General features: G+C 44.0%; 2 protein-coding genes and 1 non-coding gene across 10 annotated transcripts in view; 1 reads left to right on the top strand and 2 right to left on the bottom strand.

Moving 5' to 3' along the window:
* Positions 1 to 19,351, bottom strand: part of PDE12 (phosphodiesterase 12) — a 508,182-nt gene that overhangs the window by 8,571 nt on the left and 480,260 nt on the right. For all 3 annotated transcript variants that reach the window (XM_050781170.1, XM_050781171.1, XM_050781172.1), the window contains 2 exons: positions 2,093 to 3,490; positions 48 to 126 (listed from right to left, as the gene is read on the bottom strand). In XM_050781170.1, the coding sequence (XP_050637127.1) occupies positions 48 to 126; positions 2,093 to 3,400 (1,387 nt within the window). In that variant the 5' untranslated portion in view covers positions 3,401 to 3,490. Of the gene's footprint in view, positions 1 to 47; positions 127 to 2,092; positions 3,491 to 19,351 lie in introns of those variants that run through there.
* DNAH12 (dynein axonemal heavy chain 12) overlaps positions 3,520 to 19,351 on the top strand; it is a 248,319-nt gene continuing 232,487 nt past the window's right edge. For 3 of the 6 annotated variants that reach the window (XM_050781109.1, XM_050781106.1, XM_050781108.1), the window contains exons 1-4: positions 3,521 to 3,892; positions 6,169 to 6,377; positions 15,293 to 15,559; positions 16,664 to 16,866. In XM_050781109.1, coding sequence (XP_050637066.1) covers positions 16,697 to 16,866 — 170 coding nt within the window. In that variant the 5' untranslated portion in view covers positions 3,521 to 3,892; positions 6,169 to 6,377; positions 15,293 to 15,559; positions 16,664 to 16,696. Of the gene's footprint in view, positions 3,893 to 5,993; positions 6,378 to 15,292; positions 15,560 to 16,663; positions 16,867 to 19,351 lie in introns of those variants that run through there. The other 3 variants (XM_050781112.1, XM_050781107.1, XM_050781111.1) reach the window with 3 other exon arrangements.
* On the bottom strand, positions 10,859 to 10,966 carry LOC126949421 (U6 spliceosomal RNA). Its single transcript, XR_007723725.1, has one exon. It is a non-coding gene; the product is annotated as a U6 spliceosomal RNA (small nuclear RNA).

Genomic DNA, 19,351 nt, shown 5'->3' with positions numbered 1-19,351 from the left:
CAACCTTAAGCGCGTTTAAGTCACTTGTGATACCAAATAAAACCTACCTTTAGGATGCCAGTAAAGATGGGTATTAGCAACACATATCCTTTTAGAAGAGTCCTTTGTAGACTGAAGAACTGAAACCTAAAATAAACGGAAAGTGCCAAGAGTTCAGTTGGCATTTGCAAATCTCCTGAATGTTTTTGTTCGTTTGGTTGGTTTTTTGTTTTGTTTTTTTTTTGAGATGGAGTCTCACTCTGTCAACCAGGCTGGAGTGCAGTGGTGTGATCTCGGCTCACTGCAACCTTCGCCTTCCGGGTTCAAGCGATTCCCCTGCCTCAGCCTCCCGAGTAGCTGGGACTACAGGCGCCTGCCACCACGCCTGGCTAATTGTTTTGTATTTTTAGTAGTGACGGGGTTTCACCGTGTTAGCCAGGATGATCTCGATCTCCTGACCTCGTGATCTGCCTGCCTTGGCCGCCCAAAGTGCTGGGATTACAGGCATAAGCCACCACGCCCCACCTGTTTTTATCTAAGACTATATGGCGAACTAACGTTTTCTTCCATCTCCTTCCCGTGATTAACTAGGACTGCAATCATGAAATCCGACTTATTATTTAAGTTTCAGGATCTACATGACTAGGTTCAGTATAACATGTTTTAATAATAGTCCAATATAGGCCGGGCGCGGTGGCTCACGCCTGTAATCCCAGCACTTTGGGAGGCTGAGGCGGGCGGATCACGAGGTCAGGAGATCGAGACCATCCTGGCTACCATGGTGAAACCCCAAACCCCGTCTCTATAAAAAAAATTAGCCGGGCGTGGTGGCAGGCCCCTGTAGTCCCAGCTACCCGGGAGGCTGAGGCAGGAGAATCGCTTGAACCCGGGAGGGAGAAGTTGCAGTGAGCCGAGATCGCGCCACCGTACTCCAGCCTAGGTGACAAAAACTCTGTCTCAAAATAGTAATAATAATAATAATAGTCCAATATATAAAGCTAGTAATATAAACAATACATTTTACATGACAACACTTTGACTGGAGAAAGTGTTTTCAAGCGTAAGCACAGGCTTTGGAGTCAGGCAGACCTGCGTTTGAATACTCATTTTACCATTTATAGCAATGTGACCTGCAGAAAGATGCTTTTCTAGCCACTTTCTTTTTTTTTTTTTTTTTTTTTTTTTTTTTTTTTTTTTGCGACGGAGTCTCGCTCTGTCTCCCAGGCTGGAGTGCAGTGGCCAGATCTCAGCTCACTGCAGGCTCCGCCTCCGGGGTTTACGCCATTCTCCTGCCTCAGCCTCCCGAGTAGCTGGGACTATAGGCGCTCGCCACCTCGCCCGGCTAGTTTTTTGTATTTTTTAGTAGAGACGGGGTTTCACCGTGTTAGCCAGGATGGTCTCGATTTCCTGACCTCGTGATCCGCCCGTCTCGGCCTCCCAAAGTGCTGGGATTACAGGCTTGAGCCACCGCGCCCGGCTCTAGCCACTTTCGTACTGGTAATCACTGACAATACCATCCACCTCATGGACTGTTGTGTTAAGTCAATTAAATGATCTTATATGGTGCATGAAACACCTTAGGTGCTCAAAAAATGGTAGATGCTCTTCTTGCTATGAACAAAATCAATTACTTAAAAACTTTAACACACAAATGACATCTATAAAATGGGAACAGGTGAATTACTGTGAAGATTCAATGAGCCTATGATTTAAAAACTAGTTTATATTTATGGAGCACTTCAAAACACACCACGCTCTTAAATTTTAAGTACTTTAAAATGTGCCAGAACAGTGCTTGGCAAGTAATAAAAAAACATTAGCTACTATTGTTCTTGCATTTAGCATGTGTCCCTCTCGCTAGATTGTAAGCACTGTAAAAGTCCCTGCTTGTCTTGTTCAAGGCAACCTGCAGTGTGGCAAGCACACGAGAGGTGTTCAAAAAATATCTGCTGAATGAATGAAGAGTAAACTTTGTGCTAAAGATACCAGGGCAAACACACCTTTCAACTATATCTGGATACTTTCGTCGCAGTTTTAACCCCCACCTCATTCCTCGCCTTCCTGGCCCCTAAAAGTGGGACAGTATGTGAAGAGATGGGCGGAGCTACTTTACCTGAAGAACAGAAGATCTCTGGAGCACCTTCTCCTGCGCTGATGGGTACAAAACTAGTTTCTCCAGCAGTTCTTTGTGAAGTGGGTCGGATTCGAGGGCTTCGTAGAATGAAATGTCATGCTGGCTAAGAAGGCTGAATTTAGACTTTCGGTAGAAAGTGGCCAGGCCTTCGTGCTGCTTGATTCGAAACACCCCCTCGAGCCCAAAGGCCTCTAGGGCGGGTACCAAGCTGTCAGAAAACACTGCGCGGTCAACCTCCTGCAAACAGATGACATCGGCGTTGTAGCCGGTAAGTTCCTTCTGGATAAGGTTCTGGCGGTAGTCGAGCTCCAGGGCGTAGGGGGCACAGTATGGGTACAGGACCGTTCGCGAGAACTCAGTCTGCGCATACGTGTCTGCCAGGATGTTGTAAGAGACAGTGCGGATGAGAGCGTCCTCCGTCACCTTCTTCGTGTAGAGATGCCGGTGGTCAAAGGTGCAGGTGCCAGGACCAGCCTCTACCACACACACACTTTCCAACTCCCGGCTGGGCCCAAAGCGCTGCCCATCGCCTGGGGTGCAATGAAGCTTGAGCCTTAGCCCGATGTCGGCATTGGACGGGGTGTAGACGCGCTCCTCCACCTCAGTCTCAGTCCAAGAAGAAGAAGGTGAGGAGGAAGACAATGACGACGGGACACCGACCTCGGGCTCCGCCGCTCCGGGCTTGGCTTCCTTATACCAGCGGAAAAGGGAGCTGGCGGGATCCCCAAATTCAAGGCTGAGTTTGGGGCACACAGGGAACCCGGCCATGATGTAGCGCGGCAACTGCAGTTCCGTGAAGGCGGGCGGGTTGCGCTCCACCTTGTACTTAACATCGCCGATCTGCAGCACCGCGCCGTCTTGCCAGGCATCCACGTTGAGCACGTCCTCAGCCACTGCCTCTTCCCGGTAGTACAGCTTTACCACGGGCTCGCAGGCCACAGCCGGCTCGGGCCCCGGCCCTGAACAGGCCGCACCGCCGCTCGCATTTGGCCGGCTCTTCCTGCTCTTCTTGGCGGCGGCCGCCTTAGCGTGACCCTTTAGGGCATTGGTAGCGATGCGGCTGAGGACTCGACCCAGCGGCTCGCTCTGGTCGCGCTGCATGTTCTTGTGGCTGCCATCAGCCAAAGCGAATGACAGGCTCAGTTTGGGTTCCGAGGGTACACAGCGCACTACAGCGCGCTCCATCGCTCCCGCCGCTGTCTGGCTCTGCGCTTCAGCCGGGCTCAGCTTCTCCAGCGCCGTCCGGATCACCCGAAGCGCGGCGCGGGCGCCTGGGAGCCTCCACATGAACCTGGTGGCCTAGCGGTCGACGAGACCCGCGGCCGATCAGCGGCCTACTGTCAGGTGGAGCTGAGGAGCAGAGGCCGCCGGCTTTGACTCATTCAGACCTCGCGACTTCCGGCTAGCGAAGAGAGAGAATGAAGTGCTTCCGCCTCGCACTTTCGCCAGGCGCGTGGGCACTCATGTTTCTAATTGTCTGAAGATTAATTTTTATCTACAAGATAGGTCAGAATTATAGGGAAGTGAAGAAAATATAAAGGTATCAGAGGAAAATACTAGATTCCACGGTTTTGTCGAAAGTGCATGCTAGTGACGGTAGGGCATGCCCTCCAAGCCGGAAGTGGATGGGGCGGTGTCACGTGTTCCGCTTCGCTAGATGAGGTGGGCGTCTGTGTTGGAATCTTGGCTGGCGAACTCTCCTCCCTGCGCACCAGGCTGGACTGCGCTAGGACGTGGAAGCCTCCACCTGGATTGCGAGCTTTACTCGCAGTGTGGAAGGTGTTGCCTATTTCATCTCCACAGCTTTGCCGACCCTGATCGCTCGTTTCGGTGGCGTGGTGGGTTCACCCCAGGCTGAGCCAGCGCCTACGCACTGAGCAGAGCCTTTGTGGTAGTTAATAACGAACGATATACAATAACTCCATTTAGTGAGCGCAGGCTATAAGAGAAACGCTACACACACTATCTTATTTAAGCCTCATAGTTCTTATGAGGTGGGTCTGTATCCATCGCTTTACAAATGCGGAGTCCCGAGATATTACCTGTTCAGGGTCACCCAACTATTAATTGGCAGAAACAAATAGTACTGACAAACTGCGGAAGCCTGTTTGTTATTTTTTATTAGAGACGGGTTGTCACTTTGACGCCCAAGCTGGAATGCAGTGGCCTTGTAGCTCACTGCCCCCTCGAACTCTAGGGCTCCTGTGATCCTCCCTCCTCACCCTCCCAAGTACAAATAGGCAAGAGCCACCCAGTGTTTATTTTTAGTTAGTAAAGAGATGGGAAAACTCTATTTAGAGTGACTACATTTAACAAATAAAATTACAGAATCTCAGTTAAATTCGAATTTCAGATAAGGAATAATAATGGGGCATACTTATATTAAGAAATAGTTGTTTATCTGTTTATTTTTTTTATTTTTTAGGTAGGGTCTTGCTTTTTCGCCCAAGCTGGAGTGCAGCTGTGCAATCTTGGCTCACTGCAACTTCGGCTTCCAGAGTTCAAGCGATTCTTGTGCCTCAGCCTCCCAAGTAACTGGGCCTCCCAAGGCACACACCACCATGCCCAGATAATTTTTGTATTTTAGTAGAGAAGAGCTTCACCATGTTGCCTGGGCTGATCTCGAACTCCTGGCCTGAAGCAAGCTCCCCGCCTTACCCTCCCAAAACTCTGGGATAACAAGTGAAAACCGCCTCCCCTGGCCTAAGGAATCGTGCACTTCATTGCTATTTCTTTCAAAGGTCTTGAAGAAGCCGGGCGCAGTGGCTCATGTCTGTAATCCCAGCACTTTGGGAGGCTGAGGCGGGTGGGTTGCCTAAGGTCAGGAGTTCGAGACCAGCCTGGCCAACATAGTGAACCCCCCGTCTCTACTAAAAGTACAAAAAATTAGCTGGGCGTAGTGGCACACGCCTGTAATCCCAGCTACTAGGGAGGCTGAGGCAGGAGAATCGCTTGAACCTGGGAGGCGGAGGTTGTAGTGAGTTGAGATCGCGCCATTGCACTCCAGCCTGGGCAACAAGAAAAAAAAAAGAAAAAAAGGAAAAAGGCCTTGAAGAACAAATGAATTGCTTTACCTGTAGACCAGAAAGGTCCAGTGTGATGAGTACGGTGAGACCAGGGGAGAGTAGCAGATAAGAAAGATATGCATCCACCAGATTGTGTAGTGCATTCTAAGCCATAGTATGAAGTTCTGGATTTCTTCTAAGAGGGCCATTAGAGTTGTTTTGCTTGCAATTATAGAAAAGCTTTAATTTTCATTTTCTTGAAAGGGGAAAAGCTAAAAACATTTGGTTTTAATTGCAGGAAAAAAAGGTGTTTGATACTGTAATTGTCATTGGCCGCCATATAAATTTTTTAAATTTCTCTTTATTTTTGAGATGGAGCCTCACTCTGCCACCCAGGCTGGAGTGCAGTGGTGTGATCTTGGCTCACTGCAGCCTCCACCTCCTGGGTTCAAGTGATTCTCATGCCTCAGCCTCCCAAGTAGTTGAGATTACAGGTGTGCACTGCCATGCCTGGCTAAGCTTTGTATTTTTAGTAGAGATAGAGTTTCACTATCTCTACTAAATATGGTGATATGCCGTCTCTACTAAAAATGCAAAAGTTAGACGGGGTTTCACCATCTCTACTAAACATGGTGAAACCCTGTCTCTACTAAAAATACAAAAATTAGCCAGGCGCAGTGGCAGGCACCTGTAATCCCAGCTACTCAGGAGGCTGAGGCAGGACAATCTTTTGAACCTGAGAGGCAGAGGTTGCAGTGAGCCGAGATTGTGCCACTGCCCTCCAGCCTCGAAGACAGAGTGAGACCCTGTCTTGGAAAAAAAAATATATATATATCTTCAGAATTTAATTTAGACATTTTGCCTGCATCAATTGGTCAGACAGATTTATGCTTTCTTTGCTAGATATTTTAAAGTCATAAAACTATTGCTTCCATGATATTTTTAATATTTGGCTTGATTTGTGTATAAGTTAAAACTATAAGGACTGGCTGCTGGGCTCCCCTGAAACCTTGCGCACATTTTGATATGAGCTTTTGTCTTTGGCTTTAGGCCTCTGGATTCTGAGATGTAGACAGGTGGCCATGGTGAAGCCTGGAAACGTGTGTCTGTATCACCTGGACCACCAGCTGCGTGTAAAGCTGAGTGCAGTATTGCCCTGTCCTCCTTGGCGCAACTCTGCATCCTTGTCATGTTGGGAGGGGTTGGAACCTCCACCATCATCTTCACAGCTTTATCCTCTGTACTGGGCTCTATACCTGGTATGTAAATCCAGGACATAGATGGGCTCTGCCCTTCATAGCTGTCCTGGATGCCACATGGATACTCAGGAACAGGATGACTGGGGTTGGAGAAGGGCAAGGCATATTGGGAAAAGTACCTGTGTCCAATATCTGAAAGACCTTGGTTAAGATGAGACTGGCTGATGCAGGGTTAGGTTAGTTTTGTGTTTTCTTTGCTCTTTATTTTATTTATTTATTTTTTGAGATGGAGTTTCACTCTTGTTGCCCAGGCTGGAGTGTAATGGCATGATCTTGACTCACTGAAAACCTCTGCCTCCCAGGTTCAAGCGATTCTTCTGCCTCAGCCTCCCGAATAGTGGGGATTACAGGTATGCACCACCACACCCAGCTAATGTATTTTTAGTAGAAACAGGGTTTCTCCATGTTGGTCAGGCTGGCCTCAAACTCCCCACCTCAGGTCATCCACCCGCCTTTGCCTCCCAAAGTGCTGGGATTACAGGCCTGAGCCACCGCACCCAGCCACTTTTTATTTTTTTTAAGACAGAGTCTCACTCTGCCACCCAGGCTGGAGTGCAGTGGCAACATGATAGTTCACTGCAGCCTTGAACTCCTTTGTCTCCAACTTTAGGTACACGCCACTGCATTGAACTAATTGTTTTGTATTTGTTGTAGAGATGGGGGATCCCACTATGTTGCCCAAGCTGGTCTCAAATTCCTGGGCTCAAGCGATCCATCTGCGTCAGCCTCCCAAAGGGCTGAAATTAGCAGTGAGACACTATACCTGGTGGCTTTGTTTTTTCAAAATAAATAACTTTCTAGAATGGAAGGGGCTTAATGAAAATAAATAAATAATTAATTAAATAAATGACTAGTTTTGCTTTCCATAAGCAAGTGAAATATAGTTAAGAACAAGTACATTAGATAAGTGTGAATGTGATAAGCATCTACAAATAAACTTGTCATGGTTTCAAAAACTTTTTCAGTAATTTAAAATCTTAAAGTCATGCTGTATTAAATGAAGTAATAGATAATTATAAATTGTATTGGCTGAGCACAATGGCTCATGCCTTTAATCCCAACACTTTGGGAGGCTGAAATGGGAGGATCATTTGAGCCCTGGACAACATAGTGAGACCCCCATCTCTTTTTTTTTTTTTTTTGAGACGGAGTCTTGCTCTGTCGCACAGGCTGGAGTGCAGTGGCATGATCTCGTCTCACTGCAAGCTCCGCCTCCCGGGTTCACACCATTCTCCTGCCTCAGCCTCCTGAGTAGCTGGGATTACAGGCACCTGCCACCACGCCCAGCTAATTTTTTTGTATTTTTTAGTAGAGACAGGGTTTCACCGTGTTAGCCAGGATGGTCTCGATCTCTTGACCTTGTGACATGCCCACCTCAGCCTCCCAAAGTGCTGGGATTACAGGGGTGAACCACTGTGCCCAGCCCAAGACCCCGTCTCTTAAAAAAAAAAAAAAGTAAAATGTCTGAGTTATTTCTAAGTAAGTGAAAACACTGAAACATTAATTATTAAATGTAAGTTTAAGTTTATATACTTCGACATCTTTTTTTTCATTTTTCCCACTTTTTCTGAAGTTCTGTTTTCATTTTTTTGATGTCTTGTTTCATATGATATAGAAAGCTAAATGTATTTGGATCCATTAATAAATAACATATTGAGAAAACATATCTTTTTAGAAATTATTAAGTGGCTCTTGTCTGTAAATACTGATATAAAACAATTCAAAATTACTGACTTCCTGGGTTTTCACTAGAAATTAGGGTTACTAAGAGTTAAAGTTCAAATTAATATATGTAATTAAAACTACTAAAAGTAAGAAATAATTTTGTGGCCAGGTGTGGTGGCTCATGCCTGTAATCCCAGCACTTTGGGAGGCCAAGGCAGGCGGATCACGAGGTCAGGAGATCGAGACCATCCTGGCTAACATGGTGAAACCCCATCTCTACTAAAAATACAAAAAATTAGCCAGGCGTGGTGGCGGGCACCTGTAGTCCCAGCTACTAGGGAGGCTGAGGCAGGAGAATGGTGTGAACCTGGGAGTTGGAGGTTGCAGTGAGCTGAGATCACGCCACTGCACTCCAGCCTGGGCGACAGAGCGAGGCTCCATCTCAATCAATCAATCAATCAATACTTTTGTATACAGAGTACAATAAAAGCAACATATCTTTTTAGTGAGGAAAAGTTAAGTCATGAGTATATGTGCTTTTGTTAAAAAAGTTTTGTTTTGGCTGGGCGTGGTGTCTCACGCCTGTAATCCCAGCACTTTGGGAGACTGAGGCGGGTGGATCACGAGGTCCGGGGATCGAGGCCATCCTGGCTAACACGGTGAAACCCCATCTCTACTAAAAATACAAAAGAAATTAGCCAGACGTGGTGGTGGGCGCCTGTAGTCCCAGCTGCTCGGGAGGCTGAGGCAGGAGAATGGTGTGAACCCAGGAGGTGGAGCTTGTAGTGAGCCGAGATGGCGCCACTGCACTGCAGCCTGGGCTACAGAGCAAGACTCCATCCCCCAGCAAAAAAAAAAAAAAAAAAAAATGTGTTTCTAGCCACTGAAACAATAACAAAAAAAATGAAAAACTTTTGGCTAAGTAAAGGTTATTTAAAGATTGTTTTAGAATAAATGTATGGCACTTTGGGAGGCCAGGGTGGGTGGATCACCTGAGGTCAGGACTTCGAGACTAGCCTGGCTAACATGGGGAAACCCCATCTCTATTAAAAATACAAAAAAAAAAAAAAATTAGCCGGGCGTCGTAGTGCGTGCCTGTAGTCCCAGCTACTTGGGAAGCTGAGGCAGGAATATCGCTTGAACCCGGGAGGTAGAAGTTGCAGTGAGCCAAGATTGTGCCACTGCACTCCAGCCTGGGTGGCAGAGTGAGACTCTATCTCAAAAAATAAAAATGTATGGAAAAATGTACACAAAAATAAATGGATATAAAAAGTTGGAGAAAAAAATTTAAAAACTGTAAGAGGTTATAAAAGGTTTATGGATTTCTTATGTGGTCAAAGCTGACTGAGAGATTGGATCTATTTGTTTATAAGGTTTTATTATTAATATTTATTTATTCATTGTTTTGTTTTGTTTTGTTTTTTAGAGGCAGGGTCTTCATCTGTGACCCAGGCTGTAGTGTGGTGGTGTAGTCATAGTTCGTTTGTAATCTCAAATTTCTGGGCTCAGGCAATCCTCTTGCCTCAGTCTCCCAAGTGGTTAAGACTACAGGTACGTGCCACCATGCCTGGCTAATTAAAAAAAATTTTTTTTGTAGAGATGGGGTCTCGCTAGCTGTGTTGCCTAGGCTGGTCTTGCACTCCTGGCCTTGAGATCTTTCCACCTTGGCCTCCCAGAGTGTTGGGATTATAGGCGTAAACCACCATGCCTGGCCATATGGTTTTATTGAGATTTGCTTTAGTATTAGTAATATATTGATACAAAAGTAAAATTTGGTTCTCTCATTTGAACATGATTTTCTGGTAGTATTAATAAAAGATAGTAAGCCAGGCATGGTGGCTCACACCTGTAATCCTAGCACTTTGGGAGGCCAAGGCAGAAGGATTGCTTAAGCCCAGAAGTTAGAGACCAGCCTGGGCAACATGGCAGAACCCTGTCTCTACCAAAAGTACAAAAATTAACTGGCCATGCTGGTTTATGCCTGTAGTCCTAGCTACTCTGGAGGCTGAGGTGGGAGGATGATTTGAGCCTGGGAGGCTGAAGTTGCAGTGAGCTGAGATTGCGCCATTGCACTCCAGCCTGGGTGAAAGAGCCAGACCCTGTCTCAAAAAATAAAATAAAATATAGTAAAAGATTTTGTTTACTTTTTGAGTAAACTGCAAAAGAAAGGGGAGAGAGAGAGAGACAGAGAGAGAGAGAGAAACAGATTGTGTACCTCATGCTGTCTTTAAACAATTAAAAAAATTTTTTGGGGGTCTTACTCTGTTGCCCAGGCTGGAGTGCAGTGGTATGATCTTGGCTCACTGTAACCTCCATCTTCTGGGTTCAAGCGATTCTCACACATCAGCCTCCCAAGTAGCTGGGACTACAGGTGCACACCACTATGCCCGGCTAATTTTTGTATTTTTTGGTAGAGACTGGGTTTCACCAGGTTGTGTTGGCCAGGCTGGTCTCGCACTCCTGACTTCAAGTGATTTGCCTGCTTCAGCCTCCTGAGGTGCTGGGATTACAGGTGTGACCCACTGCACCTGGCCTGATTAAATTTTTTAATTAAAAACATTTTTTATAGACATAGTCTCACTTTGTTGCCGAGGCTGGAGTGCATTGGCTATTCACAGGTGCTGCCATAATAGCTCACTGCAGCCTTGAACTCCTGAGCTCAAGTGATCCTCCCACCTTGGCCTCCTGAGTACCTGGGATTATGGGCACAGGCCACTGCATCTGGCCCTGCTCTCTTTGTTAGATCTTTCATTATTTGGAAAACTGAGTCTTCTATCAAAAAATGAAGGATTTTGCTTTATAAAATATTTTTTTTAAAAACTATGGAATGCTTCACAAATTTGTGTGTCATCCTTATGCAGGCGCCATGGTAATCTTTTCTGTATCATTTCAGCTTTAGTATTTTGTGCTGCTGAAATGAGCACTGCTTTGTAAAATCTTTTAAATTCTCTCTTTGGCTAAATGAATAACTGTTACTTTACAGTAACCTGTGATCTTCTTTTGATCAAATGTCTTAAAACTTTCCTAGTTTGTTTTCATTAAAAAAAAAATTTTTTTTTGAGACAGTGTCTCACTCTGTCACCCAGGCTGGAGTGCAATGGTACAGTCATGGCTCACACAGCCTCGACCTCCTAGGCTCAAGCGATCCTCCCACCTCAGTCTTCCAAGTAGCTGGGCCCACAAGTGCACACCACCAATGCTTGGCTAAGTTTTTGAAAATATTCTATAGAGACAGAGTCCCCCTATGTTGCCCAGTCTGGTCTCAAACTCCAGGGCTCAAGTGATCTTTCCACCTCGGCCTTCCAAAGTGCTGGGATTGCAAGTTTGAGCCATTGAGCCTGGCCTTTTCTATTTTAATTGAGTGTTTTTATCCTTTGACATACTTGACAGGCTTCCCAAAGTCAAATTTCAAATTCTAAATTAAGTATTTTCGGCCTCAAACTAACCTTAGGTTATCCCAGAATGGCCCCTGGAAGCCTAAGAGAGACATTTATTTGATACGTAAATTATACAGGAAACCTTTGCATTACATTTATATGAACATGTTATTAATATGTGTTTTAAAAGTATTTGAGATTCCTAAAAATCTGATGTGTCTTTGTTTATGTTATCAGTCATAATTATGGCTACTACATAAACTTGTTATAGACTACAGAAAAAACACAAATTTCCTTGTCAATCACATCATTGTTGTAAACTCTTACCAGGTCTTTCACCATAGCCATTCTAAATCTTGTTGTTCATAGTAAATTGCTTTATTCTAATGTTACTAAATGATTTTTGCAAGCAAATATAATCCTAAAGCATTGTGTCTTCAAAGAGGTTTATGAAAAGGACAAAAAGTCTCTGATACATACTCTGGAATACAGTCCTCTGTTGATTATTCAATTGGACTGAATAAGAACTTTAGAAACTCCAATGGTAAAACTAGACTTAAAATTGCTAATTTATCAAGTAGAACAAAACTTAATTACATGGGGTGGAACTGATTAGGACTGAAATGATTTTAATGACTTTTTTGCTTGAAACATTGCTGACTTTTTATTATTATTTTCTTTCAGAGTTAAGAAAACTTTTTTTCTCTGCATTATCTGTAGTTTTATAGCAATTTGGTAACTTTTTGGTATATTTTGTGAGTAAAATTGAAATATGTATCTTTATGTCTACCTGGTATCTCCAGAATTAGGAAACTATTCATGAGTATTGTTGTTTTATGGCAATATATTTATTTGTATAAGCTCAAGAGTACTCTGTTCTTGTAAAAGAACACACTTTTGGAAACATGGCTATTAAAAAGGATGTACATCGACCAGGCGTGGTGACTCACACCTGTAATTCTAGCACATCTAGAGACCAAGGCAGGAGGATTGCTTGAGGCCAGGAGTTCAAGACCAACCTGGCCAACATGGTGAGACTTTGTCTCTAAAATAAAAATTTTTTTTAAGTGAAAAAAAAGGATGTACATTGTGTCAGTCAGGGTTCAAAGTGGGAAGCAGAACCAGTAAGAGATAATATATATCATCTATGTGTGTGTGTGTGTGTGTGTGTGTGTGTGTGTGTGTGTGTATATATATATATATATATTTTTTTTTTTTTACTAAGAATTGGCTTATGCAATGGAGGGGGCTGGTTAAGCAAGTCCAAGGTCTGTAGGGCAGAGCAGTTGTAGACCCAGCTGCTGTTTGGAGTTTGACTCGGGGCATGCCCATCTCTTTATTATTATTTTTTTAATTTTTTAATTTTTAAAAATAGAGACAGAGTTACACCATGTTGCCCAGGCTGATCTCAAACTCCCTCAAGCAGTCTGCCTGGCTCGGCCTCCTAAGGTGCTGGGATTACAGGGTTGATCCACTTTTCCAGGCCTAAATCTTTTTAAAAGGATTCCTACTGATTGAGTCAGGCTCACCCAGGATAATCTCCTTAGACCAATGTCAATTGACCAGGGACTTGAATTGAGCTGCAATCTCCTCACAGCAGTCCTAGATTAGTGTTTGATTAATGACTGGGAGAAGGTGGGTATATCCTACACAAGATTGCTGCCTTCTCTTTAGTCCTAGTTTAGCCTAACCAAATTGACATTCAGGCCAGATATGGTGGCTCACGCCTATAATTCCAAAACTTTTAGGAAGCTGAAGCAGGAGGATTGCTTGAGCCCAGGAGTTTGAGATGAGCCCGTGTAACATAGTAAGACACTGTCCCAACAAAATATTTTTTAAAATTAGCCGATGTCGTGCTGTGTGCCTGTAGTCCCAGCTATTCAGGCTGAGGTGGGAGGATCCCTTGGGCCCAGGAGTTTAAGGATGCAGTGAGCTATTGCTGTAGTCTCAGCAATGCACCAAGATGTAACAGTTTCTCATTGTCTGAGATAACACCTGGAGTTATTTGTCCTACCTCCAAGATGATTAAGGAGCGCAGACCCAAAGTTGAGTTTAGAGCGAACGTTTAATAAGCGAAAAAAGAACGCTGTCTGCCAGCAGAGAGGGGGACCTGAATGGGGTGCTCCCTATGAGGCTGAGGTCCAGGGGTTTTTTGGACTGGGAAGGGGAAGGAATGTGCTTTGTCCCTCAACCCCCCTACCCTGGAGCCTTGGCCTGGTACTAATCAGGAGCTGAAATGATGATTCATAGATGCTGCTTGGCTTGGCCCAGGACCTATCAGGAGCTGAAGTGAAAGCTTGGCCCTGAACCTTGGCCCGGGACCAATCAGGAGCTGAAGTGATGATTCCCGGAAGCCAGATTTACAATCCAAATAAAGGAAAGTAGAGTGCCCACCGGAACCTACTGGAGCCTACTGTGCCCATGCCCACAAAAGGAAAATAAACTTTTTTTTTCTTTCCTAGGAGCCCACTGAGTATACAATGGACAAAGGCATTTCTTTGTTCCTTTATGTGAGTGAGGAGGAAGTCTGTGCAAGTTTTTGTCCAAATGGGCCAGAGGTTTTTCTATCTGTGGAGCTGTGGGCATATCTCCAGTCACAACACCCTGTGCTAGTTCTCTTATCGGTGCCTGCAGCTTGAATTTTTTCCCAGGCTGCTTTTTATGTTAAGTGGGGATGAGGCACTGACCTATGGGCTGGGGGTTCTGTGAGGACCCTTCCCTTGCTATCTACCTAAGGCAAAAGCTAGCTGACTCCTTTCACCATGATGGTGCCGCTGCACTCCAGCAGCATTCCAGCCTGGGCAACGGAGCAAGAGACCCTGTCTCTAAAAAATAACCCTAACAAATTGACATTAAAAAAACCTGTCTAATCTGTCATAGGACTAAAGTTTAAAAAAGAAAAGGTGGCATGGTGCAGTGGCTCACGCCTGTAATCCCAACACTTTGGGAGGCCGAGGTGGGTGGATCACCTGAGGTTAGGAGTTCAAGACCAGCCTGACCAACATGGAGAAACCCTGTCTCTACTAAAAAAAAAAAAAAATTAGCTGGGTTTGGTGGTGCATGCCTATAATCCCAACTACTCGGGAGGGCTTGAATCTGGGAGGTGGAGGTTGTGGTAAGCACTCCAGCCTAGGCAACAAGAGCAAAATTCTGTCTCGAAAAAGAAAAAAAAAAGTCACATTATTTATACAAGTATTTTATTTTCTACAGAAAGATAATTTGCTTTTACAAACTACCAGGAAGTTTTACTTGTTCATTCACTCACTTAAATGACATTTTAGAGCACCTCCTGTGTGCCAGACACAATAGTGTAGGCTGTACTCTCATTAAAACAAACAAAAAAAATTACGTAGCAACTGACACATAGAAGGTGCTGAAATATTTGTTGAATGAATATGCTGTTAACACACCAGTAGAATTTATTCACTTCCCTAATTTAATTTTGGCACATAGTATTCTTGTAGGCTATTATCGTTAGATGTAGTATGCATTGTGCAGCTTCAAACAGCAAAATTGCACATCTTTCTCCCAGGGTACTCACTAAATGCACACACCTTAACTTGTTTGGTTTTGCCAAATAATTCCTGGAAGTGCTGTGTTAACAAATAGCAAATCTAGAAGCAAGATAAATTATATTGCTGATTAGTTACAATATTTATTGTCACTAGGGGACACTTGAAGACTTAATTCTCTTGCTGAGAGTGTTTCCATGAATCTGTTTTCCAACAGATCTAAATTTCCAGTCTTGCAGTTTTCCATAATTTGAAGATCCTGATTTCCTGGTCCCCTTCCAAGGAAAGGCAGTTAGGTTAAAAAAACAGAAAACAGAAAATACGCCCCATTTATTTGAGTAATGAATTATTGTTGTGACAGGTAATCCTAATCCCTCGCAGCTCAGCAACTGCCTCTCCTGGCAACCTTCACCCAGGCCCTCCAGCTGGGGCCGCCACAGTTTCCATGGCGACGGCGTTGTTTCCACCCGGTCAGCGACCGCCCTTCTCCAGCTACTCGACTGAGAGCCGGTGGCGTTCCGGACGTTTCTCCCTCGTTATCCCCCTTCCTTCCACCTGAGGAGAGGCTCTGACTGTCTCTCTCTCTCCCTGTCGTCTGCGCAACGGGGAAGTAGTGAGAAACAATCAGGTACTTGTTCTCTGCTTTTCTCTTCCTTTCCCTCCCAGGGCAGCTATCGCGATTTGGGTGCCAACTTAAACACTTTCTAAAGGCAGGAATCTCCAAATCCTGTAGGTATTCATGACAAATTTAGTTGTTATCACAGTACAATTTTTTTTTTTTTTTTTTTTTTTTGAGACGGAGTCTCGCTCTGTCGCCCAGGCTGGAGTGCGGTGGCGGGATCTCGGCTCACTGCAACCTCCGCCTCCAGGTTCAAGCGACTCTTGTGATTCAGCCTCTGGAGTAGCTGGGATTACAGGCGCCCGCCACCACGCTTGATCATAGCATCACTTTCTTGGAAGGCAGCAAGACTAAGATATCATATTGATGTTTAAGAACATTAATAATTGGCTGGGCGCAGTGGCTCACGCCTGTAATCCCAGCACTTTGGGAGGCCGAGGCGGGCAGATCATCTAAGGTCAGGAGTTAAAGACCAGCCTGGCCAACAAGGTGAAACCCTGTCTCTACTAAAAATACAAAAAAGTAGATGGGCGTGGTTGTGCGCCTGTAGTCCCAGCTACTCGGGAGGCTGAAGCAGGAGAACTACTTGAACCTGAGAGGTGGAGGTTACAGTGAGCCAAGATCACGCCATTGCACACCAGCCTGGGCGACAGAGCAAGACTCTGTCTCAAAACAAAAACAAAACAACAACAACAAAAAAACACAAACCATTAATGATGTTAAATATCAGCTTTTACTGGGAAGGGGATCATCCCTTAACAACTGGATTTGTGGTGGTGGTGGTGGTTTGCATCTAGGGAAAATTTTGAACCCAGAATGTTAGAGCTGTAGGGATATTTACACAGCATCTAATTCAATTCCTTAATTTCATCCATTAGGAAACAAGCCCTGAAGGGGAACTGACTGGCTCATTGCTTCATAAGTGGGTTGTAGAGTTCTAACAGGAATCCCTGCCAACTTACCTCAACTGTCATTCTTTAGACTAATACCATACTTGGGAGGAAGATCCAAAAGTGTCTAGAATTTTATTTTTGGTATTGATATGTTAGATATGTTATGAATATATCGAGGCTTGCTGACATAATAATGGCTTTGTGAACTTTTTCTCCTCAGAGTACAGAGTATTTTAATTTTTGGGAGATCAAGATGTCAGATGCAAACAAAGCTGCCATTGCAGCAGAAAAGGAAGCTCTGAACTTGAAGTTATCCCCCATTGTCCATCTCCCAGAAAACATAGGCGTTGATACACCAACACAAAGTAAGCTGCTAAAATACAGAAGATCCAAGGAGCAACAGCAGAAAATTAATCAGTTAGTGTAAGTAGCATATTAGTAGATAATTCTTGCTTGGAATTCAAGTAAAATGATTAGTGTTCATATTCTCATAAAAAGTTTTAACTGTGGAGGTTGTTCATGGGTAAAATACTATTTTCAAGTTAATTAGAAAAACAATTGAAAAGTAATTGTAATGGTAGCAAATATTATACACTGTACACTGACAGACATTGTTCTTATCGCCTATACTTCTTACAAGAGTCCTATAAGGTAGGTACTATTGTTAGCTCCATTTTTTACATGAGTAAACTGAGGTATAGAGAATTTAAGTAACTTGCCTAAGGTTGCACAGCTGGGATTTGGACCTGGTTGGTCTGGTTCTAAAGTTCACATTCTTTAAGCACCACACTATTCCTCCTCTCAATGTATTATAACCATACTGATCCCTGAAAGTAAAATCAAATAACTGAACCTCTACAATTTGAACAAAGAGTTAATAAAATATCTTGAAACTACTTATATTTGAAATTTTTTTTGCTACAAAAGGAAACATAGTTCAACATCCTACTCACCCCCAACCCCCAATTTAGTGGAAATTAAAGATAATTTAGGTACCTGCTGCCAAAGGCTGTGATGAGGTTGGTTCAGTTCAACTAGTTACTGAGAATTTCTGAGACACCTGATTCTGCTGGTTTCTAGGGATAAATAAAAATACATGGATTTCATTTACAAAATTCCAAGCCAACACTTAAACTATAAAATGAGAATTTTCTCTCTGGTGGATTTCTGTTTCCCTTTCACATTCTCTTTCCTTTCTTGGTTGGCCTCATTTAAAAACATTTTTTGCAGCTAAGTATCGTTGCCAATTTAATAATTTTAATTTTTGCTAATTTTACTTTCCTTACAATTAAGCAGGTCTATTAATCACATAACTTCTTTAACTTTACATTTGTATTAGTCCAGCAATAATTTACTCATATTTAAATATACATTTATAGGGTATATAAACTAATATCAGTGCATGTACTATTCGGGATGCTTACGTATTCAAGCCTTAGACAGAAAAAAAAAAAAAGATTACATGTCTGTAATCTCAGCATTTTGGGAGGCCACAGTGGGAGGACTGCTTGAGCCCAGGAATTTGAGACGAGTCTGAGCAAGGTAGTGAGACCCTCATCTCTACCAAAAAAGAAAAAAAAAATTAGCCAGGTGTGGTGGGATGTGCCTGTGGTCCTAACTACTCGGGAGGCAGAGGCAGGAGTATTGGTTGAGCCTAGGAGGTCAAAAGCTGTAGTGTGTGAGCTGTGATGGCATCATTGCACTCCCAGCAATGAGCAATGGAATGAGACCCTATCTCAAACAAGCAAACAAAAATAGTCTTAAAAAGAGAGACCAGGTGCAGTGGCTCACACCTGTAATCCTACCTCTTTGGGAGGCTGAGGTGGATGGGTTGCCTGAGGTCAGGAGTTCGAGACCAGCCTGGCCAACATGGTGAAACCCATCTCTACCAAAAATACAAAAAATTAGCTGGGTGTGGTGGCAGGTACCTGTAATCCCAGCTACTCAGGAGGTGGAGGCAGGAGAATCTCTTGAACCTGGGAGGGGGAGGTTGCAGTGAGCTGAGATCGCACCACTGCACTCCAGCCTGGGTGACAGAACGAAACTCCGTCTCAAAAAAAAAGAAAAAAGAAATAAAAAAGAGAGAGAGATGAAGTCCTCCTTCATTCCTAAGATTCTATTCAGTGTTTCAGTAGATTTAGAGTAGAGAAGGGAGTTCTCTAGGAATTATACATTGTTCCCTTTTTTTTTTTTTTTTTCTTTTGAGACAGGGTCTTGCTCTGTCACCCAGGCTGGAGTATAGTGGCACTATCTCTGCTCACTGGAGCCTTCACCTCCTGGACTCTCGTGCTCCTCCCATCTTAGCCTCTCAAGTGGCTGGGACTACAGGCATGCACCACCACACCTGGCTAATTTTTTGTATTTTTTGAAGACACAGAATTTCGCCGTGTTGCCCAGTCTGGTCTCAAATTCCTGAGCTTAAGTGATCCATCTGCCTTGGCCTCCCAAAGTGCTGGAATTATAGGCATGAGCCACTGCATCAGGCCTAGATTGTTTTTACTCCATAACTTTTCATTATCTTGCATTATCATGTTGAACTACTTGCAGTTTCACAAATATACTGTATTTCAAAAATATACAAATATACTGTATTACAGTTTATACACAAATAAACTGTATACAGTTTAGAGATGTGCTCTGCAATTTCCCTCACTGCACTGTCTGCCTGAATACTTATCCTAGTTCTTCCAGGTTTAGTTTATGGATCACCTCCTCTAGAAAGCCTTCTCCTAATCCCTTTCATGTACGCATTTCTCTCACATCAGTTTATTTAGCAGATAGTAAGTATCTGCTGTTACATAGATGCTTGTTACTGAGGAGACCATAGAAAACACAACAGATGGTGGCTCATGCCTGTAATCCCAGCACTTTGGGAGGCCGAGGTGGGTCAATCACCTGAGGTCAGGAG

This window comes from Macaca thibetana, chromosome 2 (genome assembly GCF_024542745.1).
Source record: "Macaca thibetana thibetana isolate TM-01 chromosome 2, ASM2454274v1, whole genome shotgun sequence".
Taxonomy (NCBI): domain Eukaryota; kingdom Metazoa; phylum Chordata; class Mammalia; order Primates; family Cercopithecidae; genus Macaca; species Macaca thibetana.
This window is presented reverse-complemented; position numbering and strand designations above follow the sequence as displayed.